This window comes from Dendrobates tinctorius, unplaced genomic scaffold (assembly GCF_039654945.1).
Source record: "Dendrobates tinctorius isolate UK_male_01 unplaced genomic scaffold, ASM3965494v1 ptg000064l, whole genome shotgun sequence".
Taxonomy (NCBI): domain Eukaryota; kingdom Metazoa; phylum Chordata; class Amphibia; order Anura; family Dendrobatidae; genus Dendrobates; species Dendrobates tinctorius.
Genome location: NW_027361732.1, coordinates 10871793 through 10896801, shown reverse-complemented (window position 1 = coordinate 10896801; position 25009 = coordinate 10871793). Strand labels below are relative to the sequence as shown.

Sequence of the window (25009 nt, the reverse complement as noted above, 5' to 3'; positions counted from 1 at the left end):
TTTTCATCTTTGCGGTTTATATTTATTATTCCTGTGGGATTTTCATTAAAAATGTTTGCAATGTAGTGCTTATTAAAATTTGTAACCATTCTTGAGATATTAACTCTCTTCTTTTGTTTACAGCTTGCTGCGTAGTAGACCAACCATCTCAGCTGTCTAGCTTGTAAACACCGTGCTGAAGATTCCAGGATTATAAGGCAACTTCGTTCTTGCGATTCTTGTCAGCTTCAAATAGTGCTTGCAAACTCAATAGAAAAAAGATTGTAAGCACTTTGCATGTTCTGTTGTCCAGCAGCGGTGGTCGGTCTCCAAGGCAACAAACTGTAGACAAGAGGTAATATGTCAAGAATGAATTAAAAATTGCAAAGTTGCTTGTATTTACATGTACATTTTAGGAATAGTCATCTAAGAAGATAGGAATGACCCATTTAATTTAGTTTTGCAAAGATGTTTATGCATTTGCCAGCAAAACAGTGAATTATTTCACAGTTTTGTTTTTATCTTTTTTTTCAGCATAATATGATAAAAGGCCTATATAATTTCCAAGAGTAGTGATCCCGATGTTAAAGTTTTAATAAGTATTCTTTGACATAATTGATAGTCCTGCCACCATATGGTTTTTGATCAAAAATGTAACTAGCTTTTCATCAATAGCCAGCAGATGGCAGCATAGTTTTCTTTCCCACTGTAGAAAGGTGATTTAATAGGGTTATCCAGAACTTTTTTCCCCTATGGGGCTAAGCACTTATCAACAGGTAAGGGGCATTACTGCTGACGTCCGGTTGCATTTGTGTGCAGCTCTTTATGTTTGTCTGCATTGTGGACACTCAGATGAGCTATATAACAGTTGGCACATTTGTATGCAAAATGGATGAGAGTAGTGCATACCATGATTTAGAAAACTGGCACATTGACTGACATTTTGCATTTTTGTCTGAACGTAGCCTATGTATGTGAAGAATATAAGAATATGACAGCAGTTTTGCAATATCTATAGAATATACATTGTTGAGCATTTACTAGGACATAAATTTCATTATCATACGTTTTCACTTTAAAAATTTCATTATCAGCATTCTGAACCATAAAGCTAGGACTACAGGACGGTGACGTGGCGATCGACAGCAATTTTCATGTGTCTAAATTAGAGCTGATTTTTGCTGTAAATATAACAGCCAAATAGCTGATGATTTGTATATCACGTGCAACTTACATTGAAGTTTTTGACAAGTGTGTGGCGTTCGATTTGTGACCAGACACATTTGGAAACGTGTGTCTCTGTCGCAGATCGCAAAGCGACATCATAGGTAATCACCACATCCAATATTACAATGGGTCGTTGCCATTTCAGTGTCAAGCGATGCCGCCATAGCCATGAAGCTATAATTTATTTAAAATTCCTCTCATTTTAAGAAATGGCAGAAGCAGCATCTTCACTAACAGAAGTAGCAAAGCAAGTGGCTCAACAGCAGCAAAGTCAAGCCTCAGAAATACAGAAAAGCAGGCAAGAGCTCAGCCAATGTCAAGTGAGTAATCACAGTCATATGTAGTAAATACAGGTGCATCTCACAACATTAGAATATCATCAAAATACCCCAATACTGAGCCACTGCTGCTATATGTGGCACTATTACAGTACCTGCTGTGTGGTGCAAAAACAGCGATACTCTTAATGGTAATGCTCACCCCTGTGCCCCTGTCATAGTATTAATGCCTCCTTTGTGCCTTCTAGATGGTAAAATTGCCACTTAGAAAATATTTATTCCCTGTGTAAATACCCTAAACCAGTGACCACATTGTGCCCCTTTGACGGCCACATTACTCTGAGCCACAGGTCACTGATGCAGTCTCTGCCCTCTTCCTGAAATGGAGCATCATCATCATCGCTCTTGCTACTTTACCCCCTGGGACGAAGCAAGAGCGAAACGCGCGTCGGTGATTGTGCCTCACAAGGTTGTATGTCTCCTCTATATATTCTGCATTCTTTTATGTCATTTACTGGCCGTTTTGATCATGGCACTATGCACAATGGATACTGTGCTCACTTTAGCTATTATCAGCTGCAGTTAAAACTTAGGCTTCAGTATGTACAGCAAGCAATTAGATATAGACACTGGTCTTTATATTCACTATATGTTTTGAGCACGCTACATGCTAATTAACATTGTGCAATAGGTTGAATAGTGCATTTATGTAAAACCGCTTTTTTTCAGAGAGGATAGACTGTATGTGTAGGTTGATCTAGCAGTCATTTTGATGCTTTATTTAAGACACCTTGTATCTCCTACTAGCATTTACTTTATATGTCAGATATATGTACATACATACCTTGTCTGGCTATATTGGACTTATATCTCTTTTTAATGTGTTTTTATTCTTTGGCCATTGTGCTTCAATAAAATTTAATATTTTATGGCTCAACTTCTTGTGTCTTTTTGGATATGCTTAATCATGTTTAGGTCTTACCTTTGGTGTTTGCAAGCTCATGGTTTCTCGTGATTTGTCGTCCTATACAAGGACGCAATTCTGAATGGCCACTCTGTGTCATCGGTTTCTTCAGGATCTCATATCCCTGGTCCTATGTCTCCTCTCCTTTTATGGATCACTCCACAGCAGCACTGCTCTCTACTCTGCAAACTCTATTTCACTAACTACAGGAAGCAATCACTTGCCCTAACACTAAACCCTTCCAACTAGGGGCTCGTCCAAAGCATTAATCCTGTCTTACTCTACTGTCATTGCCTAAACTACCGTCAACTATCTATCCCTATGCTACCTATCTTATACTGTGTCCTACACTGTACATTACTTAACACACTCTATACACAATACATTACATGACACGGTGTTTACAAAGATGCATGGCATATTTCACATTACACAAGATGCAATTAATGTCTTCACAGGCAGGCATGAACAATTTAATAAATATTAAAACACAAATACAGTTTCCAATGTTATTAATTGTAAAGGATCCGTGAAAAATGCATAACGCATGGATGGTGACCTGGATGTGATCTGTCTTTTGCACATCCATTCATGTATAATGAATGAGTCTGATTGGAAATACAAATTAAATCTAGGAGGAGGAGGAGCGCCGAGAGATGGCTGCTCTGGCATGAGGCTCCTGAGTTTTTTAGTTTTTTACCCCGTTTAATTATTAATTCTCCCTTTGGTTCACTCACCATTGCGTAGCTACAGGATTCGGCAGAGCTGGGAGTAGTGTGGATACTGCGATCAGCTGGGACCGGTGTCTTTCTGTCCTCGTGGAGCTCCGTGCCTGGTTTCAGCTGGGAGAGAGTGAAGCTGCTGGCTGCCTGCCAAATTTCCTACAACTTGTACCCATTTCCAGCATGCAGATGATCCCGGGATAGGAAAGCTGGTGAAGTGTGCGGTGCTGGAGTTGTTCTGGAGATCTTGTGGTCCACGTGGAGCTGTAGGGCTACAGGATTCGGCAGAGCTAGGAGTAGTGTGGAGACTGCGACCAGCTGGGACCGGTGTCTTTCTGTCCTCGTGGAGCTCCGTGCCTGGTTTCAGCTGGGAGAGAGTGAAGCTGCTGGCTGCCTGCCAACTTTCCTACAACTTGTACCCATTTCCAGCATGCAGATGATCCCGGGATAGGAAAGCTGGTGAAGTGTGCGGTGCTGGAGATGTTCTGGAGATCTTGTGGTCCAGGTGGAGCTGAAGGGGTGAGCTGGGCAGGTTTGGACTGACTGTTGGCATGTCCCCTGATGTCCCTGTCTTGTTGCACCCATGCCCTCCCCCCCAGCAGTGCTGGGAGCACCCTTTATGGAAAGTTGTACATTTAACTCTGCTAAGCTGTGACTGTTCAGTCTTTATAGCTACAAGCTGAGTGTAATCATGGCCACTGCACTCTGTAAACCTACTCTTATGATTTCAACGGACGATTTATTATTCTGGAATCATCCGCAATTTCTCATGGACTCCCCTTCTTGCAGCATGATTGCTAATTCAACAATTGAGTACATAAAATCCATTACTTCTGTGAAACCTGTGGAGGTGTACTGCAAGAGAGGTAGGAGAGGAGGCGTCCTGGCACGCCTTCGGAGGAGAGGGTTCAGAACAGCTCTTCCTTCACTCCACTTGGCTAATGTCCATTCCTTATCTAACAAAATGGAGGATCTGAGCTTACTTTGTAACATGAGATCTGATATGGCCAATTCAGCTGCTCTTTGTTTTACTGAGACCTGGTTGAATGAGACCATCCCTGATTGTAGTCTGGATCTACCTGGTTTTGTTATCTACAGAGCTGACCGTGATTGTGTAGCTTCAGGTAAACAAAGGGGGGGTGGGGTATGTCTCTACATCAACACTAGCTGGTGTTGTGATGTTAACATACTGGGAAAAGGTTGCTCTCCAGATCTAGAGTACCTTGCACTCAATTGTAGACCTTTTTACTCTCCAAGAGAGTTTTCATCTATGGTTCTGGTTGCAGTATATATTCCCCCTCAAGCATCTGTTAAAGCTGCTATTGGTGAATTAGCTTGCAAAATATCAGAATGGGAGAAAGGATCTCCAGAAGCATTTGTGATCGTAATGGGGGACTTTAACAAAGGAAAACTCAACCTGGATCTCCCCAAATTTACTCAACATATAAACTGCTTCACGAGAGAGAACAATACGCTTGATCACTGCTATACAGTCATAAAAGGGGCCTACAGAGCAGTGAGGAGAGCAGCAGTGGGCTTTTCAGATCATTGTCTAATTCATTTAATTCCAGCCTACAGGCAAAGGTTGAAAACATCCAAACCTACAGTTTATACAAAGAAGACATGGTCTGAGGAGGCAAAATTGCAACTACAAGCATGCTTTGAATGCACGGACTGGGAGGTATTCCAGGAAACATGCTCGGGTCTGGATTAATGGGTTGATGCAGTGTCCTCATATATCCGTTTTTGTGAAGACACGTTTATTCCATCCAAATCTGTCCACTTTCGGGGAAACAACAAGCCGTGGTTTACAAATAAAGTCAGGTTGATCCGTAAGAGAAAAGAGGAGGCTTATAAAGCAGGTGATATTACTGAATTCAAGAAACTTAGGAACTCGCTATCTAAAGAGATCAAGTTAGCCAAACACGAGTATGCAAAGATTCTGGAGGAAAGGTTCTCATCAAAAGATACTAGATCTGCATGGAGAGGATTAAGAGAGGTCACCAATTATAAAAGCCACCCCACTATAGTGAACCCCAGCAGAAGTCTGGCAGCAGAGTTAAATGAATTCTACTGCAGATTTGACGCAAGCTCTACACACAGTGGCTATTCATCTCTAAGCTCCTCAGTCTGTTCATATAAAGATCATTCATTATGCAACACCCAAGTAGTGATCTCCGAGGCAGAGGTGATACGCATCCTGAAGGGACTTAAGGTCAAAAAGGCACCTGGCCCTGATGGTGTATCTCCAATGTGTCTGAAAATATGTGCTACCCAGCTTGCCCCTATACTGACAAATATATACAATGTGTCACTGAAAGAGTGCGTTGTACCTCAGTGTTGGAAAAATTCCACAATTATCCCTGTCCCCAAGAAAGTGGGATCCTCTGAGTTGAACGACTATAGACCAGTAGCACTCACATCTGTAGCTATGAAAGTCTTTGAAAGAATTATGATGTCCCACCTGATAAAATTCACGCAGAAGCTATGGGACCCGCTTCAGTTTGCCTATAAGGAGAATCGTTTGGCAAACGACACTGTCAATCTGGCACTGAAGTACATTTTGGATCATACAGATGAACTGCACTCATATGTCCGGATTCTTTTCATGGACTTTAGCTCAGCGTTCAATACCATTGATCCAAATTTACTTCATAAGAAAATGGTAGCTCTTGGAGTCCCTCTCAACTTATGCTTGTGGATTTATAACTTCCTGACAGCCAGGATACAGAGTGTAAAAGTTGGACCATTCACTTCGGACACCTTGGTCACAAACATCGGGGCACCTCAGGGGTGTTTTTTGTCCCCGTTACTGTTTTCTCTCTATACGAATGATTGCATCTCTTCAGCAGACTCAGTAAAAATCTTGAAATTTGCCGATGATATGACACTGATTGGTCTCATCAGGGGAAATGCTGAAGACTTGTATCGGAGTGAGGTGGAAAGAATATGTGACTGGTGTAAAGCCAATAATCTTGTACTCAACACTAAAAAACTGCTCAGATGGTTGTGGATTTTAGGAAATATCAACATGAGATACTTCCAATCTACATCCATGACGAAGTGGTTCTTAGGGTCACAGAGACCAAATTCCTTGGTGTTATCATCTCTCATGATCTTAAATGGGTGAAAAACGTGGATGCTGTTATAAGAAAAGCACAACAGAGGATGTTCTTCCTGCGTCAGCTGAAAAGATATGGTTTGTCTAAGAATCTGCTGATCTTATTCTTTAATGCTGTCATCAGATCTGTGATTTGTTCCTCTCTGATAGTCTGGTATGGGGGAGCCACTGCGCATGACAAACTCTGCTTACAAGGGACTTTCAGAACAGCAGAGAGAATTATAGGTTCCCCCTGCCTAAAATCCAGGATCTTTATGATAAGAGTATTCGATCCCACGCATTGAAAATTTCATCCGATCCCTCTCACCCGGGACACTCCTCATTCCAACTACTCCCTTCAGGACGTCGCTTCAGAGTCCCCAAATGCAGCACCAACCGCCATATGAACAGCTTCTATCCACTCTCTGTTCAACAATTAAATCGTCATGTGTAGACTATATACTGTATCTGTCTTGTTAGATGTTACTTGTTGTATCTGTTGTTATATATTATGTTGCCTCTTTGCCACAAAGAATTCCTTGTATATATGTAATATGTACTTGGCGATAATAAATTTGATTGATTGATTGATTGATAAAGTAGTGTATGCTGCGATTTTTTCATACGCAGACCATTGGTCCACATTTAAAAACATTCATGTGAACTAGCAAATTGACTTGCATTGGTCCTTACTACCCTTTTTGCATTTGGACACATATGGACTTTTAATACTCTCTTCTGAACGGACCCTAATAAACAGTGAAGGCAACTTTCTAGATTTACTTTCATTTAACTTCCAAGACTATGCTGTGCATACCGATAAGGGCTTACCTAAGCTACTGTACTGCTAACAGTGTTCTATCTAAATCAAATTACTTCATAGGTTCTAGTGTAAAGACCACACATCCTCAAATGTATATCACCAGAGGAAGCTCTACGCAATCACTGAGCCAGGAATGAATGCTGGAAGATTTGGAAATGCAGCACTGGGCTTCAATGCAGGTTGAAACTTAGGATCAGTACAAAATAAGTACAAGTTATTCAACTTTTTATGAAGACTAATAATGGTCTTCAAACGTGAACCTGAACTTTCATGTTTAAGCAGGTTTGAAATGTAATAATGTAATCTGTATAATTCTAACTTTCATAGTAGGTAATTAACATCATGATGCAGTAAAAGAAGCAATGCTGAAACTTTAATACCATAAAACATATGGTGGAAATCTCTTTCTGTATGAAGATTAAGCTGTCCATCGAAGAAGAAAAAACCCAGATGGATGAGTTAAAGCAGCAATCTGTGCTGCCTGCCTCTCAATTATTGCTATTCATGCATCACCAGAGAGTACCTGGGAAGAGATTTGTGATCTCTCAATTTGCATGTCCTAATTTCTGTCATTTTACCTTTGCGAAATTCAACTTCCTATTAAAAGCCCTAATGTACAGTATTAATAAATATTCAGAAAATAAATTTATTAATTAGATCTGTGTAAAATGTATTACTGCATCTGGAGATTCACCTTCAGTTACTTACTGATAGAAAAGAAAAATTGCATTTACAATCTCTGTACCTCTTTCTGTTAGCAGAAAGTGCTGTCATAATTCCTAGATTGCCAACCAATCTGTATAAAAAGGTGAATTGTGATATCAGTCTAAACTGTCTTATTTTTTTTTTATAAAAACAAGAATTAAAAATAACATGCTGTCATGATCGGGTTGGGAAAGCTGCCGGCCAGTCCAAGCATTGCGTTGCGATCCTCGTCCAAGTTACACAGCTGTCTCATTCTTCGCTTACTCTGCTCTCCAATAGTTGATTGACAGTTAGTTAAAGAGGCACTCCAATTAATATTTTTTCATCATTAAATGTGTGTATGTAGTGTAGAGTTAATGTATTAATATACTAACTGTAAGATGGCGCTTGCTGAATGTGTTGGGGGACACTAGCTTGACAACTGGATGAAGGCACACAGGAATGTTTTCTTGCTTAAACAGTCCATGCAGTTTATTTAGACTCAGCATAAACGACTGTAGGCCATGTTGCACATCACAGACCTATCACATAGTCCATAACACTTCATAATACATGACTTTAAGTCACAGTCACTAAACACACCAGATTTCTCTTTGTCCAGTTACCGTGGGAGACCGCACGCCGTGCCAATGTCCCTTTCATAGTTTTACTCCATAATACACAACATTAAGTTGCAGTCTCTAAACACACTGGACCTCACTTCACCCAGTTACCATGGGTGACCGCACAGTTCATTAACTGACCTCGTCAGTACACACAGTCCCCCATACTCTGGGTTACCTTCCAGGAGCTCTGCTCCACACGCTGACTCCTTGTCAGTCCTAGGTTCCCTAGGAAACTGCCTTACTAGGAATACTGTCCCGTGCGATGACTTGCTCAGCAAGGTCCCACACGAACAGTTCCAGACCCTTAGAAGTTCGGTAGCTTCCCCAACACAGCCGTCACAGGCTCTGCAGGTACATGGTCTCACCATGTGCTCTTCAGGAATCCGGTCCACTCGCACGACCTTCCAACACAGAGACTTGTCCTCCTTCAGGACCTTACAATACAGATCATGTGACCAAACCACAGTCACATTATGTAGCTGAAAACCACCCCCATAGGAGGGAGGGGTGTGTGGTTAGCCAGTCCCGCCCAGCTCTCCGGCTAATCCTGTAAGCCCTCCTTTATAAACAAAAACAAGGCTTGTAGAACTATCGGTCCCAGAGCAACATTTCAGGATTATAGTGCTGAGGACCTCCTCCCCTGCGACACATACCAATCATTTACAACAATGCCGGTCACTGTCTCACATCACTTATCGCCGCTATCTCCAGGATCCAGCATTGTTCTACTCCTCTTCTCAATGACGTAACCCCTCTGCAAACTACCTGGGTAACACTGCGCTCTGCATGACCTGGAGGCTTCTTAGGCTACATTGTAAAAGAGACTTCTGACTCAACCATAGAGCATAGTGTGAGCCGGCTAGTCTGGTTAGCTGTGACATCACTGAAAAGAAAGCAGAATGGCACTGGACACCAGAGACAGCAGTGGTGGGAAAGTATATTAATACATTCACTATACATTACATGGAGGTAAACACACATTTAATGAAAAAAAATATATTCATGGGAAGGCTTCTTTAACACTGCTACAGTGTCCACAGGGTGGAGTTAGGCCTAAAATGGAGCTGGGCGATGAGGCAATGGAAGTTCTCTGTCCCACCCAGAGCAGTGGCAGACTCATTTGCATATCACTTCTAAAATGGATTTCTCTGCAACAGAGCACTGTTTTTGATTAAAAAAAGATTCACTTGTGTTTCTAGAATCTACTCACACATGAAATTGTTTTTATTTGGATGGGTGTTGCATGAGCTGACAGATTCCCTTTAAGGCCGGAGTCACACTACTGTACAATACGGCCTAGTGCTGTGCGATAAGACATTGCATAGCACTCAGCCCAGTGTTACTCTATGGGGCAGCTCACATCTGCAACTATTTTCTCATTCTAGTTGGCATGTGAGAACAGTCGCCAACATACCACCAATAGTGTGTGCTAAATTTGTGAAGACTTACAGAAAACGTTTGTCCTCTTTCATTGCCCACAAAGGATATAACAAAATATTGAGATGAACTTTTGTTAATGACCAAATACTTATTTTCCACCATAATTTGCAAAATAAATGTTGCCAAATCAGACAAGGTGATTTTGTGGATTTGTTTTTTCATTTTGACTCTCATAGTTGTGGTCTACCTATGATGTCAATTACAGGCCTCTCTCATCTTTTTAAGTGGGAGAACTTGCACAATTGGTGGCTTACTAAATACTTTTTCCCCGCTCTATAGAGGTGAAGGTGTCCCATAGAAAAAAATTAAAATGGAGCCCCTTTTGAGCTAACATTATCTCAACCCTAACCACCTGGGGATACAGGTGTTAGAGCTTGTTTGCTCACTTTTCCATATTTTTTTGTGTTAATTCTCTAAACCACTGATTGCTTTCATTTTATGACCTATGTAGAGTTTATCATGGCACAGGCCCTACCCAGCCATCAAACTTAGAGGTTCAGCTAACTTTGATTGGACCTCCTGTTTCAGGTTGCACGAGAGCATCAGAATTGACCTGCATGAAGCACAAACAAATACTAGTAAGATTACAAATACCTATTGTCCACATAGGCAATATATAGGCTCTTATCTTTATAATTTTGTTCTCATTTTAGGCAGAAATTAATGAACTCGAAACAGAGCTGAAAACTGTTCTATTGGAAACAAAAGAAGTTGAAAGAAAGATTAGCGAAGAAGAAAACTTAATTGAAAATATAACACAGCAATGTGAAATCCTGGAGACCAAAAACCACTCAATTTATGCAGAGAATATCAAGCTTAAATTAGAAGTTGAAATTCAGAAAGAAAATTTGGAATCTACTGTGGCCAAAAATAATGGCTACCGAAAAAGAATTTCAGAAAGTATTGATAGGTTTTCAGTGGCAGAAAATACACTGCCGTTTATGATTGAGCTTAATAAGAAACGAACAAGGGTTCAAATATTGAAGAAGCAGAAGGAGGAAATGATCCTTGACTTGCATAATCCCGGAAGCCCTGCTGTAAAACAAGTGCAGGTTGGTAATTAAATTATCTGGAAAATAATATATGTAGAGCTATGTAGCATATAATGGATGGAAAAACATAACATCTATATTGGTGATGATTAATAAGTACACTAAAACATAATGACAAATACTTGTTTTCAACCTAAAATAACAACGCTGGTGGAGCTCTACATTGTGCTGTTCTTTTGTTATTCTTTAGAAATGTATGAATAAATTGACAACTGAATGTTGAAGCTATGTCCCTACACAATCTCACACTGTCCCATCAGTTCTGGGTAGGTACACACTACTTTGACAAGGAGAATGGTAACAACCAGAGGCGTAGCTAGGGTTTTGGTTCGGGGGGGCGAAACTTCTGAGTGGGCCCCCAACCAGGTAACTTTGATTACAACTCGGTGACGCACAATAATAGTGGAGGAGAACCTCAGCAGAGGACCGTGCTGTTGCTGAATATAATTTCTAAATAAAGACCAATATTGATATTACCGCCATATAGTGAGTGGTAGATACCCGTCCTACACAACATACAGTATAAGAGATCACAGCACAGTTACAGATGGTAACTTACAGCTGACATTCTTTCTGATGGAATCGTTCACTTTTCCATTTGGCCCAGACCAACATGACAACTTCTTCCAGCCAGGACTCGTCTGCAGAGATTACAACAAAGATACATGTCATGTCTCATATTTTCAGCACTGTCACCAATGGGACTACTCCCTACCTGCACAAACTTCTTACCCCGCTGATACCCCAATGCTGAGCCGCTGCTGCTGTATGTGTCCCTTTAACTGTACCTGCTGTGTGGTTCTCTGTGCCCTCTAAATTCTAAAGCAACTCTCGAAAACAGTGCCCATATTTTGTCCCCTAGAAAGTAATAACGCCATTTGTGCCCCTTTGACAGTCACAGTTACCTGAGTTCCCTATAACAATAAGTGCCCACTTTACATTTAATAATGTCATGAGTCTCCCCCCCTGTACAGCTCCCCTATACACTGTATAATGCTCCCCTATACACAGTATGATGCTCTCTTATACACAGTCTAATCCCCCTCACTGTATATACACTGACCGCTTAGTATTCCCCAAATTGTTTGATAGCTCCAACTCTGTAATCTCCACACTGTATGATGGCCCGCTAGATAGCCTCCATATAGTATAATGTGCCAGACAAGTTCACTATAGTCCTCAATATAGTATAATGCACTCCCCATAGGCAGACCCTATAGAATAATGCAGCCCTTTATATAATGCACCCCATAGGCAGCCTCATAAAAAATAAATCCAAAACTCACCTTTCCTCCTGGTTTCTTCACTGCTGCGAGCTCCTGCACATCTCCTGACTGTAGGCTCCGAGTAGTGACGACATTGCGACCCCCTGTCAGTGTTGGCGTTAGTGATCGGAAGCTGATGAGAGGGGGATGATGGGAGAGGGAGCGTAATGCTCCTTCTCTCATCAATGTAGTCAGCTGAAATGGCATCCAGCCAACACAGTTGATTTTGCAATGACAGATGGGGACCCACTGCTGGAGCAGGGCCCCTGCGCCTGCTCAGGGGCCCCATAGCGGCCGGGTGGCAGATCAGGGAGATCAATTCTGCCTGATCTGCCACAGAATGTAACACTATTGGCGTGCTGTGGGTGGGTCCCCTCAAAGCGCTGGTCCCGGGGTGACCTCCCTCCCCCCTGTAGCTCACTACATTGTAGGATTCACTCCAACAATAAGTCACCTGCATTACTGATACTAATATATCACACTAGTAAAATGTCCATGCCACTAACAATCGCTGTATTGAAAAACACTATTCCACAGCTATTTGTAATCAAGCACTAACTGCTGCTGTGGCACTACAAGTGCCAGACTTAACTTCCCAGTAGGAGCACTCTGGGAGCAGCAAACACTAGTTAGGGTGTGTGCACACGTTGCGGATTCTGCTGCGGATCTGCAGTGGATTTGGTCCTGCGGATCCGCAGCAGTTTCTGGTGCGTTGTACAGTACAGTCTATGAGAAATGAAAAACACAGTGCACATGCTGCGGATTTTCTGCAGATTTAAATCTGCAGTATGTCAATTCTTTGTGCGGAATCCGTAACGTTTTGACACCTGCTCCATTATAGGAATCTGCAGGTGTAAAAACGCAGGGGAAATCCGCACAAAATCCGCATTTAAAACGCAGGTCATTTAACCTGCGGATTTACCCGTTGGATTTGGCTAAATCCGCGCGGATAAATCCGCAGAGTAATCCACAACGTGTGCACATACCCTAATCCTCTAGGACTCGCTGTCAGCCTGGTAACGGGTAGGTTAATAACACGCCAGCACAAACAGCCGAGATAAGGTGATCGATACACTGGTTTAACCCTCCCTCTGCCTGCCAGAGAGGATGCGCCGCTTTCTCTGCACAGCTCAATGACTGCAGCCAGCAGTGCGATCTCTACTTTAGTTTGTACTTTTCCTGGTTTTCTCTCAGTCCCAAAGTGCAGTAAATTCCCAGGCCAAGACAAAGCATCACCATATAGCCCATCAGTGACCACTGCAAAGTGCCTGAAAACTATGTAACACGTAAGGAGAGCATCATGTAATGAATATTACACCCAAATAGCAGTAAGTTGTAAGTATATATCCAAAGCAACAGATTAGAGACTTCAAATAGTAATTAATATAGATACTCATCAATTCCCATGCTGTGGGCAGTGTCCACGGGTCCTGGAGCAGCACGCTCCTCAGGTTTCAGGCTCCTCTCAGTCAGAAGCAATCAAGTGCAGAGCAGGCAGAGCCTCCTGCATCCAGGCTGCTGCTGGAGCTGATGACTTCTCTGCAGCAGGGAGCTTTCAAGGAGAGCGCGCTCAGCCAGGATTGGGTGAGTGACCTCCCCTCCCCCTCTCCTCCACACTCCACAGACTGCAGAAGAGCGGTCACATGACTCACTCCCTGCTGCAGCATGTAATTGTATCGGCGCGATCTGCACACCAATATAGTTACATAGCATAGCTCGGGTGGGCCCCACCAGAGCGCGGGGCCCGGGGCCACTGCCCCCTCTGCCCCCCCCGGTAGCTACACTACTGGTAACAACCATTCTTCCAAGATTTAAAAAAAAAATAAATTTGTGGGCAAAATACTAGAGATATGGCTCAATGTAGTTTTCTAAGAAAAGATGCTCCAGAATTGTTATTTAATGGCAAATACAAGTTCTTTTTTAATAAAATACACATGTCAAAATAGCTCTCACATCCTTTTCAAAAGTCCAGTGAGGATTTATGAAAATGCGTAAAATATTTCAGAATTTTTTTTCACTTTTAGCTAATTGAAGAAGTCTGAAGTAAACACGTCAGAAAGAATTGCGAAAGGTTGTTACAAACACCAGGACTTGTGTTCTGTTTACTTCCCTTTTGCCAGTGGACTTTCTCAGTCAGCTGTTCTTTTCTGGCTGGTCTACTTTACTGAATGATAATGTGTAATAACTGAAATACTCGTGCAGACATCGACAATTGGCTACTTTGGAATCTCCACTCAGTTGATGCTTCCTGTTGCTGACCACTATGTTGCATGCTAAGAAGATCAGTGGTTAAAAAAGGAATCATTGTCAGTAACTTCATAATTTCCCACACGTAGCTTCTTTGCAATTATGTAAGGAATAAATGGGGAAAATTTATAAGCAGCGTTCAATGGGTTATTCTGAAGTATTTCTCAAAGAAAATTATTGCAATTGCAAATGTTTGTTATACACATGTTTATTTCCTTTGTGTGGTTTGGAACAGCAGAAAAAAAAACATAAAAAAGGCAAAATCCCTAAAATGGGCCAGACAAAATTGTGAATAAATAACTACAATTAATAATTTCCTATAACCTATCAACTTCTTACACCTATTAACTAGAATTTTGGCCACTGTTCTTTTGCAAACTGCTCCAGGTCTCTCATATTTGATGGGTGCCTTCTCCCAACAGCAATTTTAAGATCTCTCCACAGGTGTTCAATGTGATTTAGATCCAGACACATTGCTGGCCACTTCAAAATTCTCCAGCTCTTTGTTTCTATCCATTTCTGAGGGCTTCTTGAAGCATATTTGGGTTCATTGTCCTGTTGGAGGACAAATGACCTAGGATGCAAACCCAGCTTTTTGGCACTGTGAGCCAAAATCCTTTGGTAATCTTCATATTTCAAGATGCCTTGCACACAGTCAAGGAACCCAATGCCCTAAAACATCTTTGAACTTCCACTATATATGACTTTAGGTACTGTGCTATTTTCTCATTCCATTTTCGGTAAACAGTAGAATGATATTGTGAAGACACAGCATTTCTCCTTAATTATGCCATACGTAAATTCAGTAACCCCAGATACATAGGCTATTGACTGAATATTGACTAGTAAATTTATGTGGTTCTTTCTTCAGTTGGTCAAGAAACATGTACTATTGTCATATTGTCTGAATGTTGACACTTGAGTTAAGGTTTGTTGTAGCTTATTGTCTGTTACCTCTGGAGGACAGAGGTGCAGTGTCATGGAACACTAAATGTTTGTTAATATGTTGACTACACATTATACCAGTGAAGCTCATTTGTTTACCTGCAAAACAGAGAAGGAAGAACTATGTAGATTGATTAAATAATCAAACAATGAGAGGCAGACTTATCCCACCTCCCCTCTGACCTGTGCATGATGACCTGAGCCACATATACAGTTGTGGCCAAAAGTATTGACACCCCAGCAATTCTGTCAGATAATACTCAGTTTCTTCCTGAAAATGATTGCAAACACAAATTCTTTGGTATTATTATCTTCATTTAATTTGTCTTAAATGAAAAACACAAAAGAGAATGAAGCAAAAAGCAAAACATTGATCATTTCACACAAAACTCCAAAAATGGGCCAGACAAAACTATTGGCACCCTCAGCCTAATACTTGGTTGCACAACTTTTAGCCAAAATAACTGCGACCAACCACTTCTGGTAACCATCAATGAGTTTCTTACAATACTCTGCTGGAATTTTAGACCATTCTTCTTTGGCAAACTGCTCCAGGTCCCTGATATTTGAAGGGTGCCTTCTCCAAGCTGCCATTTTTAGATCTCTCCACAGGTGTTCTATGGGATTCAGGTCTGGACTCATTGCTGGCCACCTTATAAGTCTCCAGTGCTTTCTCTCAAACCATTTTCTAGTACTTTTTGAAGTGTGTTTTGGGTCATTGTCCTGCTGGAAGACCCATGACCTCTGAGGGAGACCCATCTTTCTCACACTGGGCCCTATATTATGCTGCAAAATTTGTTGGTAGTCTTCTGACTTCATAATGCCATGCACACGGACAAGCAGTCCAGTGCCAGAGGCAGCAAAGTAACCCCAAAACATCAGGGAACCTCCGCCATGTTTGACTGTAAGGACCGTGTTCTTTTCTTTGAATGTCTTTTTTTTTCTCCTGTAAACTCTATGTTGATACTTTTGCCCAAAAAGCTCTACTTTTTTCTCATCTGACCAGAGAACATTCTTCCAAAACGTTTTAGGCTTTTTCAGGTAAGTTTTGGCAAACTCCAGCCTCGCTTTTTTATGTCTCGGGGTAAGAAGTGGGGTCTTCCTGGGTCTCCTACCATACAGTCCCTTTTCATTCAGACGCCGACGGATAGTATGGGTTGACACTGTTGTACCCTCGGACTGCAGGACAGCTTGAACTTGTTTGGATGTTAGTCGAGGTTCTTTATCCAACATCCGCACAATCTTGAGTTGAAATCTCTTGCCAATTTTTCTTTTCCGTCCACATCTAGGGAGGTTAGCCACAGTGCCATGGGCTTTAAACTTCTTGATGACACTGCGCACGGTAGACACAGGAACATTCAGATCTTTGGAGATGGACTTGTAGCCTTGAGATTGCTCATGCTTCCTCACAATTTGGTTTCTCAAGTCCTCAGACAGTTCTTTGGTCTTCTTTCTTTTCTCCATGCTCAATGTGGTACACACAAGGACACAGGACAGAGGTTGAGTCAACTTTAATCCATGTCAACTGGCTGCAAGTATGATTTAGTTATTGCCAACACCTGTTAGGTGCCACAGGTAAGTTACAGGTGCTGTTAATTACACAAATTAGAGAAGCATCACATGATTTTTCGAACAGTGCCAATACTTTTGTCCACACTCTTTTTTATGTTTGGTGTGGAATTATATGCAATTTGGCTTTAGGACAATTCTTTTTGTGTTTTTTCATTTAAGACAAATTAAATGAAGATAATAATACCAAAGAATTTGTGTTTGCAATCATTTCCAGGAAGAAACTGAGTATTATCTGACAGAATTGCAGGGGTGTCAATACTTTTGGCCACAACTGTATGGGTATAAAAGGGGATTTTCATCATTGTGCAAGTACAATCAGAGACAATTTACAAAACCACTTCCTGGAACACGCTATAAGATGTCAGTTTAGGGGACTACAACCCTAGCTGGAAAATCATAGATCTGCTCTATTGAACCCTCAGAGACGTCTTGAAGAATCCTGGTTGGCACAGTCAGGAAACCTGGCCACATACCTCGCTGCTCTTGGTAAAACTCCTAAACTTGTTATCACCTCCTCTTTTTGGGTGCCCACAAAAAGCCAGGTGCCATTGATGGGGGTAATTGGCCCTGGAAGTCCCGAAGTCGCAGCTGCTCTAATCCCAGTGACTGTTCTAAATGTTGTTGTTTGGTGGTTCAATAAATTATTGCCACACTGTTTTACCCACACCCTGTGTTGTCCGAGTACTGGTCTGCTTACAGGATAAGAGAACGGGCATTCAGTGGAATGAGCACTGGTCCATACGGTGTTTCTAAAGACAGCCGAGCCAGCGGATGAGAGCATCCACTGTCCCCCGTGTCTCCACAGATGTGCTTTAACAAAAAGCTCTAGTTTCATCCATCCACAAGACGCTTTCCTAGAAGAATTTTGGCTTACTTACATACATTTTGGCAAAGTATAGCCTAATTTTTGGTGGTGTCAATAGCAACCAATCAGAGCACAGCTTTCATTTTCCCTAGGCAGTATAAGAACTGAAAGTGGCATTTAACTCGCATTTACCAGAAGCCCGTCGGAAATCCCGCCCATCGGTGACCTCGTCACATGATCGTGGGTCACCGATGGGTCGGCATGACAACCAGAGGTCTGAAGCAGACCTCTATGGTTGTCATTGACAGATTACTATGAACGCCAGCCCGGTGGTCGGTGTTTATAGCAAGTGAGCATGTCTGCTACACACAGGTGAGTTATATTATACTCAACCGGGGGGCGGTCCGGTCTGATGGGTCTCGTGGTCCGGGTCTGGCACCTTCCATCTTCTAGCGATGACGTCCTCCTCCTTGCTTCTGTCGCAGCTTCTGCACAGGCGTAATTCTCTGCCCTGTTGAAGGCAGAGTAAAGGACCTCTCTGACCTTTCCCGGCGCCTGCGCACTGCAGTACTCTGCTCTGCCCTCAACAGGGCAAATAATTACGCCTGCGCAGAAGCCGTGACAGAAGCAAGGAGGAGGACGTCATCGCTAGAAGAAGGGAGGTGCCGGACCCGGACCACAACACTCATCGGACCGGACTGCCTCCTGGGTGAGTATAATATAACTCATTTTTCTTATCTTTCAGGTTACATAGGGGGCTTATCTACAGCATTGTATAATGCTGTAGATAAGCCCCTGATGACGGTGGCTGCATCTCATAGGGGAAAAATGAGGTGACAGATTCCCTTTAAAAATAGAAGTCTTTTTTAAATCAGGGTACAGGGCTGCCACTAGGAATTTCGGGGCCCCATACTGGCAAAATCTATGGGGCCCCCCTTGAGACTGCCAAGGCTCCACCCCCAGTTCCACCTTCACCCTATCTCCGCCTCCACCACGCAAACCTTCCAAAGTCTCTCTGCCCTTTCTTGGAAAAACTCCACTTCTGCACCACACCCTCAGCAATCACACATTAACACCATATCACATACATAGCCATCAGGTTTTGTTTTGACCAAAATATTTTTTCAATTCCCTTTATTTATATCACAAAATAAGTGACCTCCATACATATCACAATCCACTATAGCAAGACCAATAATATGACATACAAAGAACAAATACCACCACACCGTGACCAGACCACATATTACCATCAGTGACCAAATAATACCACATACAAGGAATAAATACCACCAATTCATGAACAGATCATATATTACCAACACATAATACCACATTAAAGGGAGCGATATCACCATACCATGACCAGATCACATATTCCCACCACATAGTGGCCGAAAAATACCACATACAAGGGACAAATACCATCACACCATAACTACACCTCATAGATAAATACCGTAACACCATGACCAGATCTAATCTATTACAACATCGTTGTAGCTCTCATATACTTGCATTGAGAGCTTATGACTAGAGATGAGCGAATTTGTTCAGGTCCTCACTTATTCGTCAAGCAATAGCACATTCCGAATAAGCTACAGCGGGAACCTGGATACATGGAGCATGCTGGCTGATCGGCACCGCAGTTGATTGTGTCATGGCTGTTTCAGAGTCACAGCACATGCATGGAGAGCCCAAAACAAAGGCTCTCCATGCATGTGCTGTGACTGTCACACAGCAACGACACATGCAGCTGCGGCGTCGGCGCCAAACAACTGATCATCTGGAGCACTCTAGGTATCCGAGTTACCACTGCAGCTTAAACGGTAAGCACTACAGCTTGCCGAATAAGCAGGGGCCCGAAGATATTCGCTCAACTCTACTTATAACATAGCTTCTGACTTCCAGCCAGTCAGAAGCTGCGCGTACAAGATGGCACCGAAATACCAGAGTGGTGCTGAAAATTTGTGAATATTTCGGATGGTATAAGAGGGAACTTGGGTTTAAAGGGACTCTGTCAGCATACAGTGACTGTTCAAAAAAAGTCCCTCCATTCTGTTTAACATCGGGGCCAATCATTTCAATTCATCTTGCCACCTGCTTCTTTTCCCTCTATGTTCATCCCCTCTCCTTCAGTAGACAGCTCTGACTTCATATCAACAGAGAAGTTTGGAGATAGAGGGAAACCAAGCAGGTGGGAAGATGTATTTCAGTGATTGCCCACTGTGAAGCACCAAGCACCTGGACTTAGTTGACCAGTAATTTTTTGCTGACGGAGTCCTTTTAAAGCAACACTCCAGTGAAGGAAACAAAAAAAGCATGCACTGAGACAACAGCTCTAAACAAATGTGTGCACCTTGATGGATCCACTGCAGGCTGGCAGCGCTTTGGCTTCAGGATACAGGTGCAGCGCCCCAGACATGCAGTGTCTCTATGCAGCTCCCCAGACATGCAGACTAGAGGAATCATTGGTGAATATCGGTCTGCACTTTGACTGCAGTGCATGGACTGGCCACGGGTCTCCTGACCTGAACTCAGCAGCCTCACAGCATGTATGAGGATGCTGGTCAGGAGATTCTCGCCCAGTCCATGCGCAGCTGTGCGAGCGCAGACCGATTTCCCCCTTTCAAAAATTACACTGCCATAATAAAGATTTTTCCCAATCATATACTGTATACTCACTTGCATCAATAATTCCCCACCCCCCTTCCAAACCCCAAACAAAATTTATAAGCTACTGGATTATCCTGAGCACTGCTGCCTTATGTTATAATTGGGCATTTGGTTTTCCAGCAGGTCAGGATCATCCAGTAACTTATATATACATTGCTATTGGGTAGTCGAAGGGGGAGTGGGAAGGAATAATTATACAATCATTCCTTCCCCCTCCCCTTTCAACTCCCCAATAGCAATGTATATATAAGTATAATCATGTACTGAAATGGTGGACAAACAAATACATGGACTTGTTATTTACTCACACAGCCGGTTTTGCCGTCGAGCCCACCACCCAGTCAAGAAGAATCTAATGGTCGTCTCAGCCTGCCCACCAAATATATAGAAAGTGTATATTATTGCAAAAATAATCACTGATTACACACTACAAATAACTATCTTTATTGGTATTTATTAAAAACCGATAAATTATAGAACTTACTGTAAATACACCTCAAAACGTAACTCTAAGTGATTATGTAAAAAAACAAATAGGAGTCAAGAGTAAAGGGCTGATCACCCCATTTATTTAGTTTACTAACTTTTATACAGTAATAATTCCAAAACTCTTTAGTTTATGTTCCCACGGTCTGTAAATGCTACGGTAAAGTAGACCCCTTAAGGAACTTCTTTAGATGTGTGGTGAGCACTTTGAACCCCCAAGTGCTTGACAGAAGTTTATAATGTACAGCCACAAAAATAAATAATCTTATTTTTTTTTACAAAAATGATCTTTTCACCCCCCATTTTTTATTTTCCCAAGTGTAACATGAGAAATTGGTCCTTAACAGTTGTTGTGCAATTTGTCCTGAGTAGGCTGATACCCCATATGTGGGGGTAAACCACTGTTTGGGCACATGGCAGAGCTTGGAAGGGAAGGAGCATCGTTTGACTTTTTCAACGCGGAATTGGCTGGAATTGAGATCAGACGCCATGTCACGTTTGGAGAACCCCTGATGTGCCTAAACAGTGGAAACCCCAAATTCTAAATCCATTCCTAACCCCAACACAGTCAGCACCATGCTGGTACTGGTCAGAACAGTCTGTGCTGACTAAAGGATAGGACTACGGGCTGAGCTGCAGGTGGAGACTGTGGAGACTGTCAACAATGTGCCCAGTAATCATGGACGCTGGAGATTTGTCCCCCTGGCTCACCCCATCACCGATCAGCCCCCTGGCTTACCCCATCATCCATCAGCCCCCTGGCTCACCCCATCATCCATCGTCCCCCTGGCTCACCCTATTATCCATCAGCACCCTGGCTCACCCCATCATCCATCAGCCCCCTGGCTCACCCCATCATTCATCAGCCCCCTGGCTCACCCAACCATCCATCAGCCCCCTGGCTCACCCCATCATCCATCAGCCCCCTGGCTCACCCCATCATCAGCCGGGCTCCCTGGCTCAACCCATCATCAGCCGGTCCCCCTGGTTCACCCCATCATCAGCCGGGCCTCCTGGCTCACCCCATCATCAGCCCCCTGGCTCACATCATCACCCCCTGGCTCACCCCATCATCAGTCAGGCCCCCTGGCTCACCCCATCATCGGCCCCCTGGCTCACCCCATCATCAGCCCCCTGGCTCACCTCATCATCACCCCCTGGCTCACCCCATCATCAGCCCCCTGGCTCACCTCATCATCACCCCCTGGCTCACCCCATCATCAGCTGGGTCCCCTGGCTCACCCCATCATCAGCCCCCTGGCTCACCCCATCATCAGCCTCCTGGCTCACCCCATCATCAGCCAGGCCCCTTGGCTCACCCCATCATCAGCCCCCTGGCTCACCCCATCATCAGCCGGGCCCCCTGGCTTACCCAATCATCAGCTGGGCCCCTGGCTCATCACATCATCAGCCCTTGGCTCACCCCATCACCAGCCCCCTGGCTCACCCCATCATCAGCCCACTGGCTAACCCCATCATCAGCCCCCTTGCTCACCCTATCATCATCCCGGCCACCTTGCCACCGGAGACGTCGAAGAGAGAGCGAGAGAGAGACAGAAGACAAAGACTACTTACCTTACCATGCTTGCTCGCTGCCTCGTGAATCTGCCTGGCTGCAGTCTGTACCTCACTGTCCCGCCGGCGCAGCCATCTACCATCTTCTGCCACCGCTCCCAGTCCCACGTGGCGTGTGCACACCGCTCTGCTCCGGAATGAGGAAGTGGAGCAGAGCAGCATGTGATGTCATATGAGGGGGTGGCGCTGGACCATGGTGCACCGGGGGGGCCCGGCAGGCCTGGGTCATGATTTAATAAGTGGCAAAGCGGAGAAGCCTGAACAAAATGTAAGGGGGCCCAGGGCCCGAGGGCGGACCGGACTGCCAGCGACAGCGTGCTCGGGCGCCGGCTGGGCCCCCCCTAATCACCGGTCCCCATACACTTGTAAAGGCTGTCATGCCCTGATGGCAGCCCTGTCAGGGCATAAGAAAACATAAGAATCAGTCATTGATTTTGAAAACATTTTCTGAAACCCAATTTCTGCATAACGGCGCAATTAAAGTAAGTAAAACTTTGTAAAAAATAGCAGTCTAATTAGGGTAGGAAGAAAATGAACCTGCTGGAATAATACGATTGGTCGCTAACGCTTATTTCACCTCATCTCTGAATCACCACGCTATTTCATATACAGTATAATATCTTGTGGAAGATTTCTAAAACTGAAAATAACAAAATATGCTTTTGGCCTTTCAATCGAGAGAGCAATATAGAAATTACAAATATAACCTGGGAGTTTAACTTCAAGACAATAACAATAAACCGTTGCATACTATGTCATTTTTAAAATTTATAGGAATAAGCCATTATATAAGTTGAAGGGGGTGTCCAGGTCTGGCATGAAAGTCTTCAGTCACTCAGTGTGACTGCAGACTTGTGAACCCTCACAGTGTGCACAGAGAGTGATAATAATAATAATAATCTTTATTTATACACTCACTGGCCACTTTATTAGGTACACCATGCTAGTAAGGGGTTGGACCCCCTTTTGCCTTCAGAACTGCCTCAATTCTTCGTGGCAGAGATTCAACAAGGTGCTGGAAGCATTCCTCAGAGATTTTGGACCATATTGACATGATGGCATCACACAGTTGGCGCAGATTTGTCGGCTGCACATCCCTGATGCGAATCTTCCGTTCCACCACATCCCAAAGATGCTCTATTGGATTGAGATCTGGTGACTGAGGAGGCCATTTGAGTACAGTAAACTCATTGTCATGTTCAAGAAACCAATCTGAGATGATTCGAGCTTTAGGACATGGCGCATTATCCTGCTGAAAGTAGCCATCAGATGTTGGGTACATTGTGGTCATAAAGGGATGGACATGGTCAGCAACAATACTCAGGTAGGCTGTGGCGTTGCAACGATGCTCAATTGGTACCAAGGGGCCCAAAGAGTGCCCAGAAAAAATTCCCCACACCATGACACCACCACCACCAGCCTGAACCGTTGATACAAGGCAGGATGGATCCATGCTTTCATGTTGTTTACGCCAAATTCTGACCCTACCATCCGAATGTCGCAGCAGAAATCGAGACTCATCAGACCAGGCAACGTTTTTCCAATCTTCTACTGTCCAATTTCGATGAGCTTGTGCAAATTGTAGCCTCAGTTTCCTGTTCTTAGCTGAGAGGAGTGGTACCCAGTGTGGTCTTCTGCTGCTGTAGCCCATCTGCCTCAAAGTTCGACGCACTGTGCGTTCAGAGATGCTCTTCTGGCCACCTTGGTTGTAACGGGTGGCAATTTGAGTCACTGTTGCCTTTCTATCAGCTCGAACCAGTCTGCCCATTCTCCTCTGACCTCTGGCATCAACATGGCATTTCCGGCCACAGAACTGCCGCTCCCTGGATTTTTTTTCTTTTTCGGACCATTCTCTGTAAACCCTAGAGATGGTTGTGCGTGAAAATCCCAGTAGATCAGCAGTTTCTGAAATTCTCAGACCAGCCCTTCTGGCACCAACAATCATGCCACGTTCAAAGGCACTCAAATCACCTTTCTTCCCCATACTGATGCTCGGTTTGAACTGCAGGAGATTGTCTTGACCATGTCTACATGCCTAAATGCACTGAGTTGCCGCCATGTGATTGGCTGATTAGAAATTAAGTCTTAACACACAGTTGGACAGGTGTACCTAATAAAGTGGCCAGTGAGTGTATAGCGCCAACATATTCCACAGCGCTTTACAGTTTAACAGTTCCAAACATAAGTCATAAGTAACAACGTTAACAATACAATAATTAAAGCAAAATAAGATGACCCTGCTCATGAGAGCTTGCAATCTACAATGAGGTGGGGGAGATACAAAGTACAGGTGTTTATTTACAATGATGGCCCAGCCATCTTGATGGAGTGAGGGATGGATGGAGATATTGAATGGGCTACACATGCACACTTACACATAGAATGACTGTGATTAGTGAACGTGATAGGCAGCTCTGAACAAATGTGTTTTGAGGGAGCGCCTGAAACTATGCAAATTGTGGATAGTCCTAATTTCTTGGGGTAGAGCATTCCAGAGGATTGGCACAGTGCGAGAGAAGTCTTAGAGTCGGGAGAGGGAGATT

At 43.4% G+C, this 25009-nt stretch overlaps 1 protein-coding gene across 1 annotated transcript in view; it reads left to right on the top strand.

Moving 5' to 3' along the window:
* The window catches only part of CCDC122 (coiled-coil domain containing 122), a 49782-nt gene that overhangs the window by 14318 nt on the left and 10455 nt on the right, over positions 1-25009 (top strand). Inside the window, exons 2-4 of the mRNA XM_073580296.1 lie at positions 124-334; positions 1414-1526; positions 10497-10895. Of these exons, the coding sequence (XP_073436397.1) occupies positions 1416-1526; positions 10497-10895 (510 nt within the window). The 5' untranslated portion in view covers positions 124-334; positions 1414-1415. The remainder of the gene's footprint in view (positions 1-123; positions 335-1413; positions 1527-10496; positions 10896-25009) is intronic.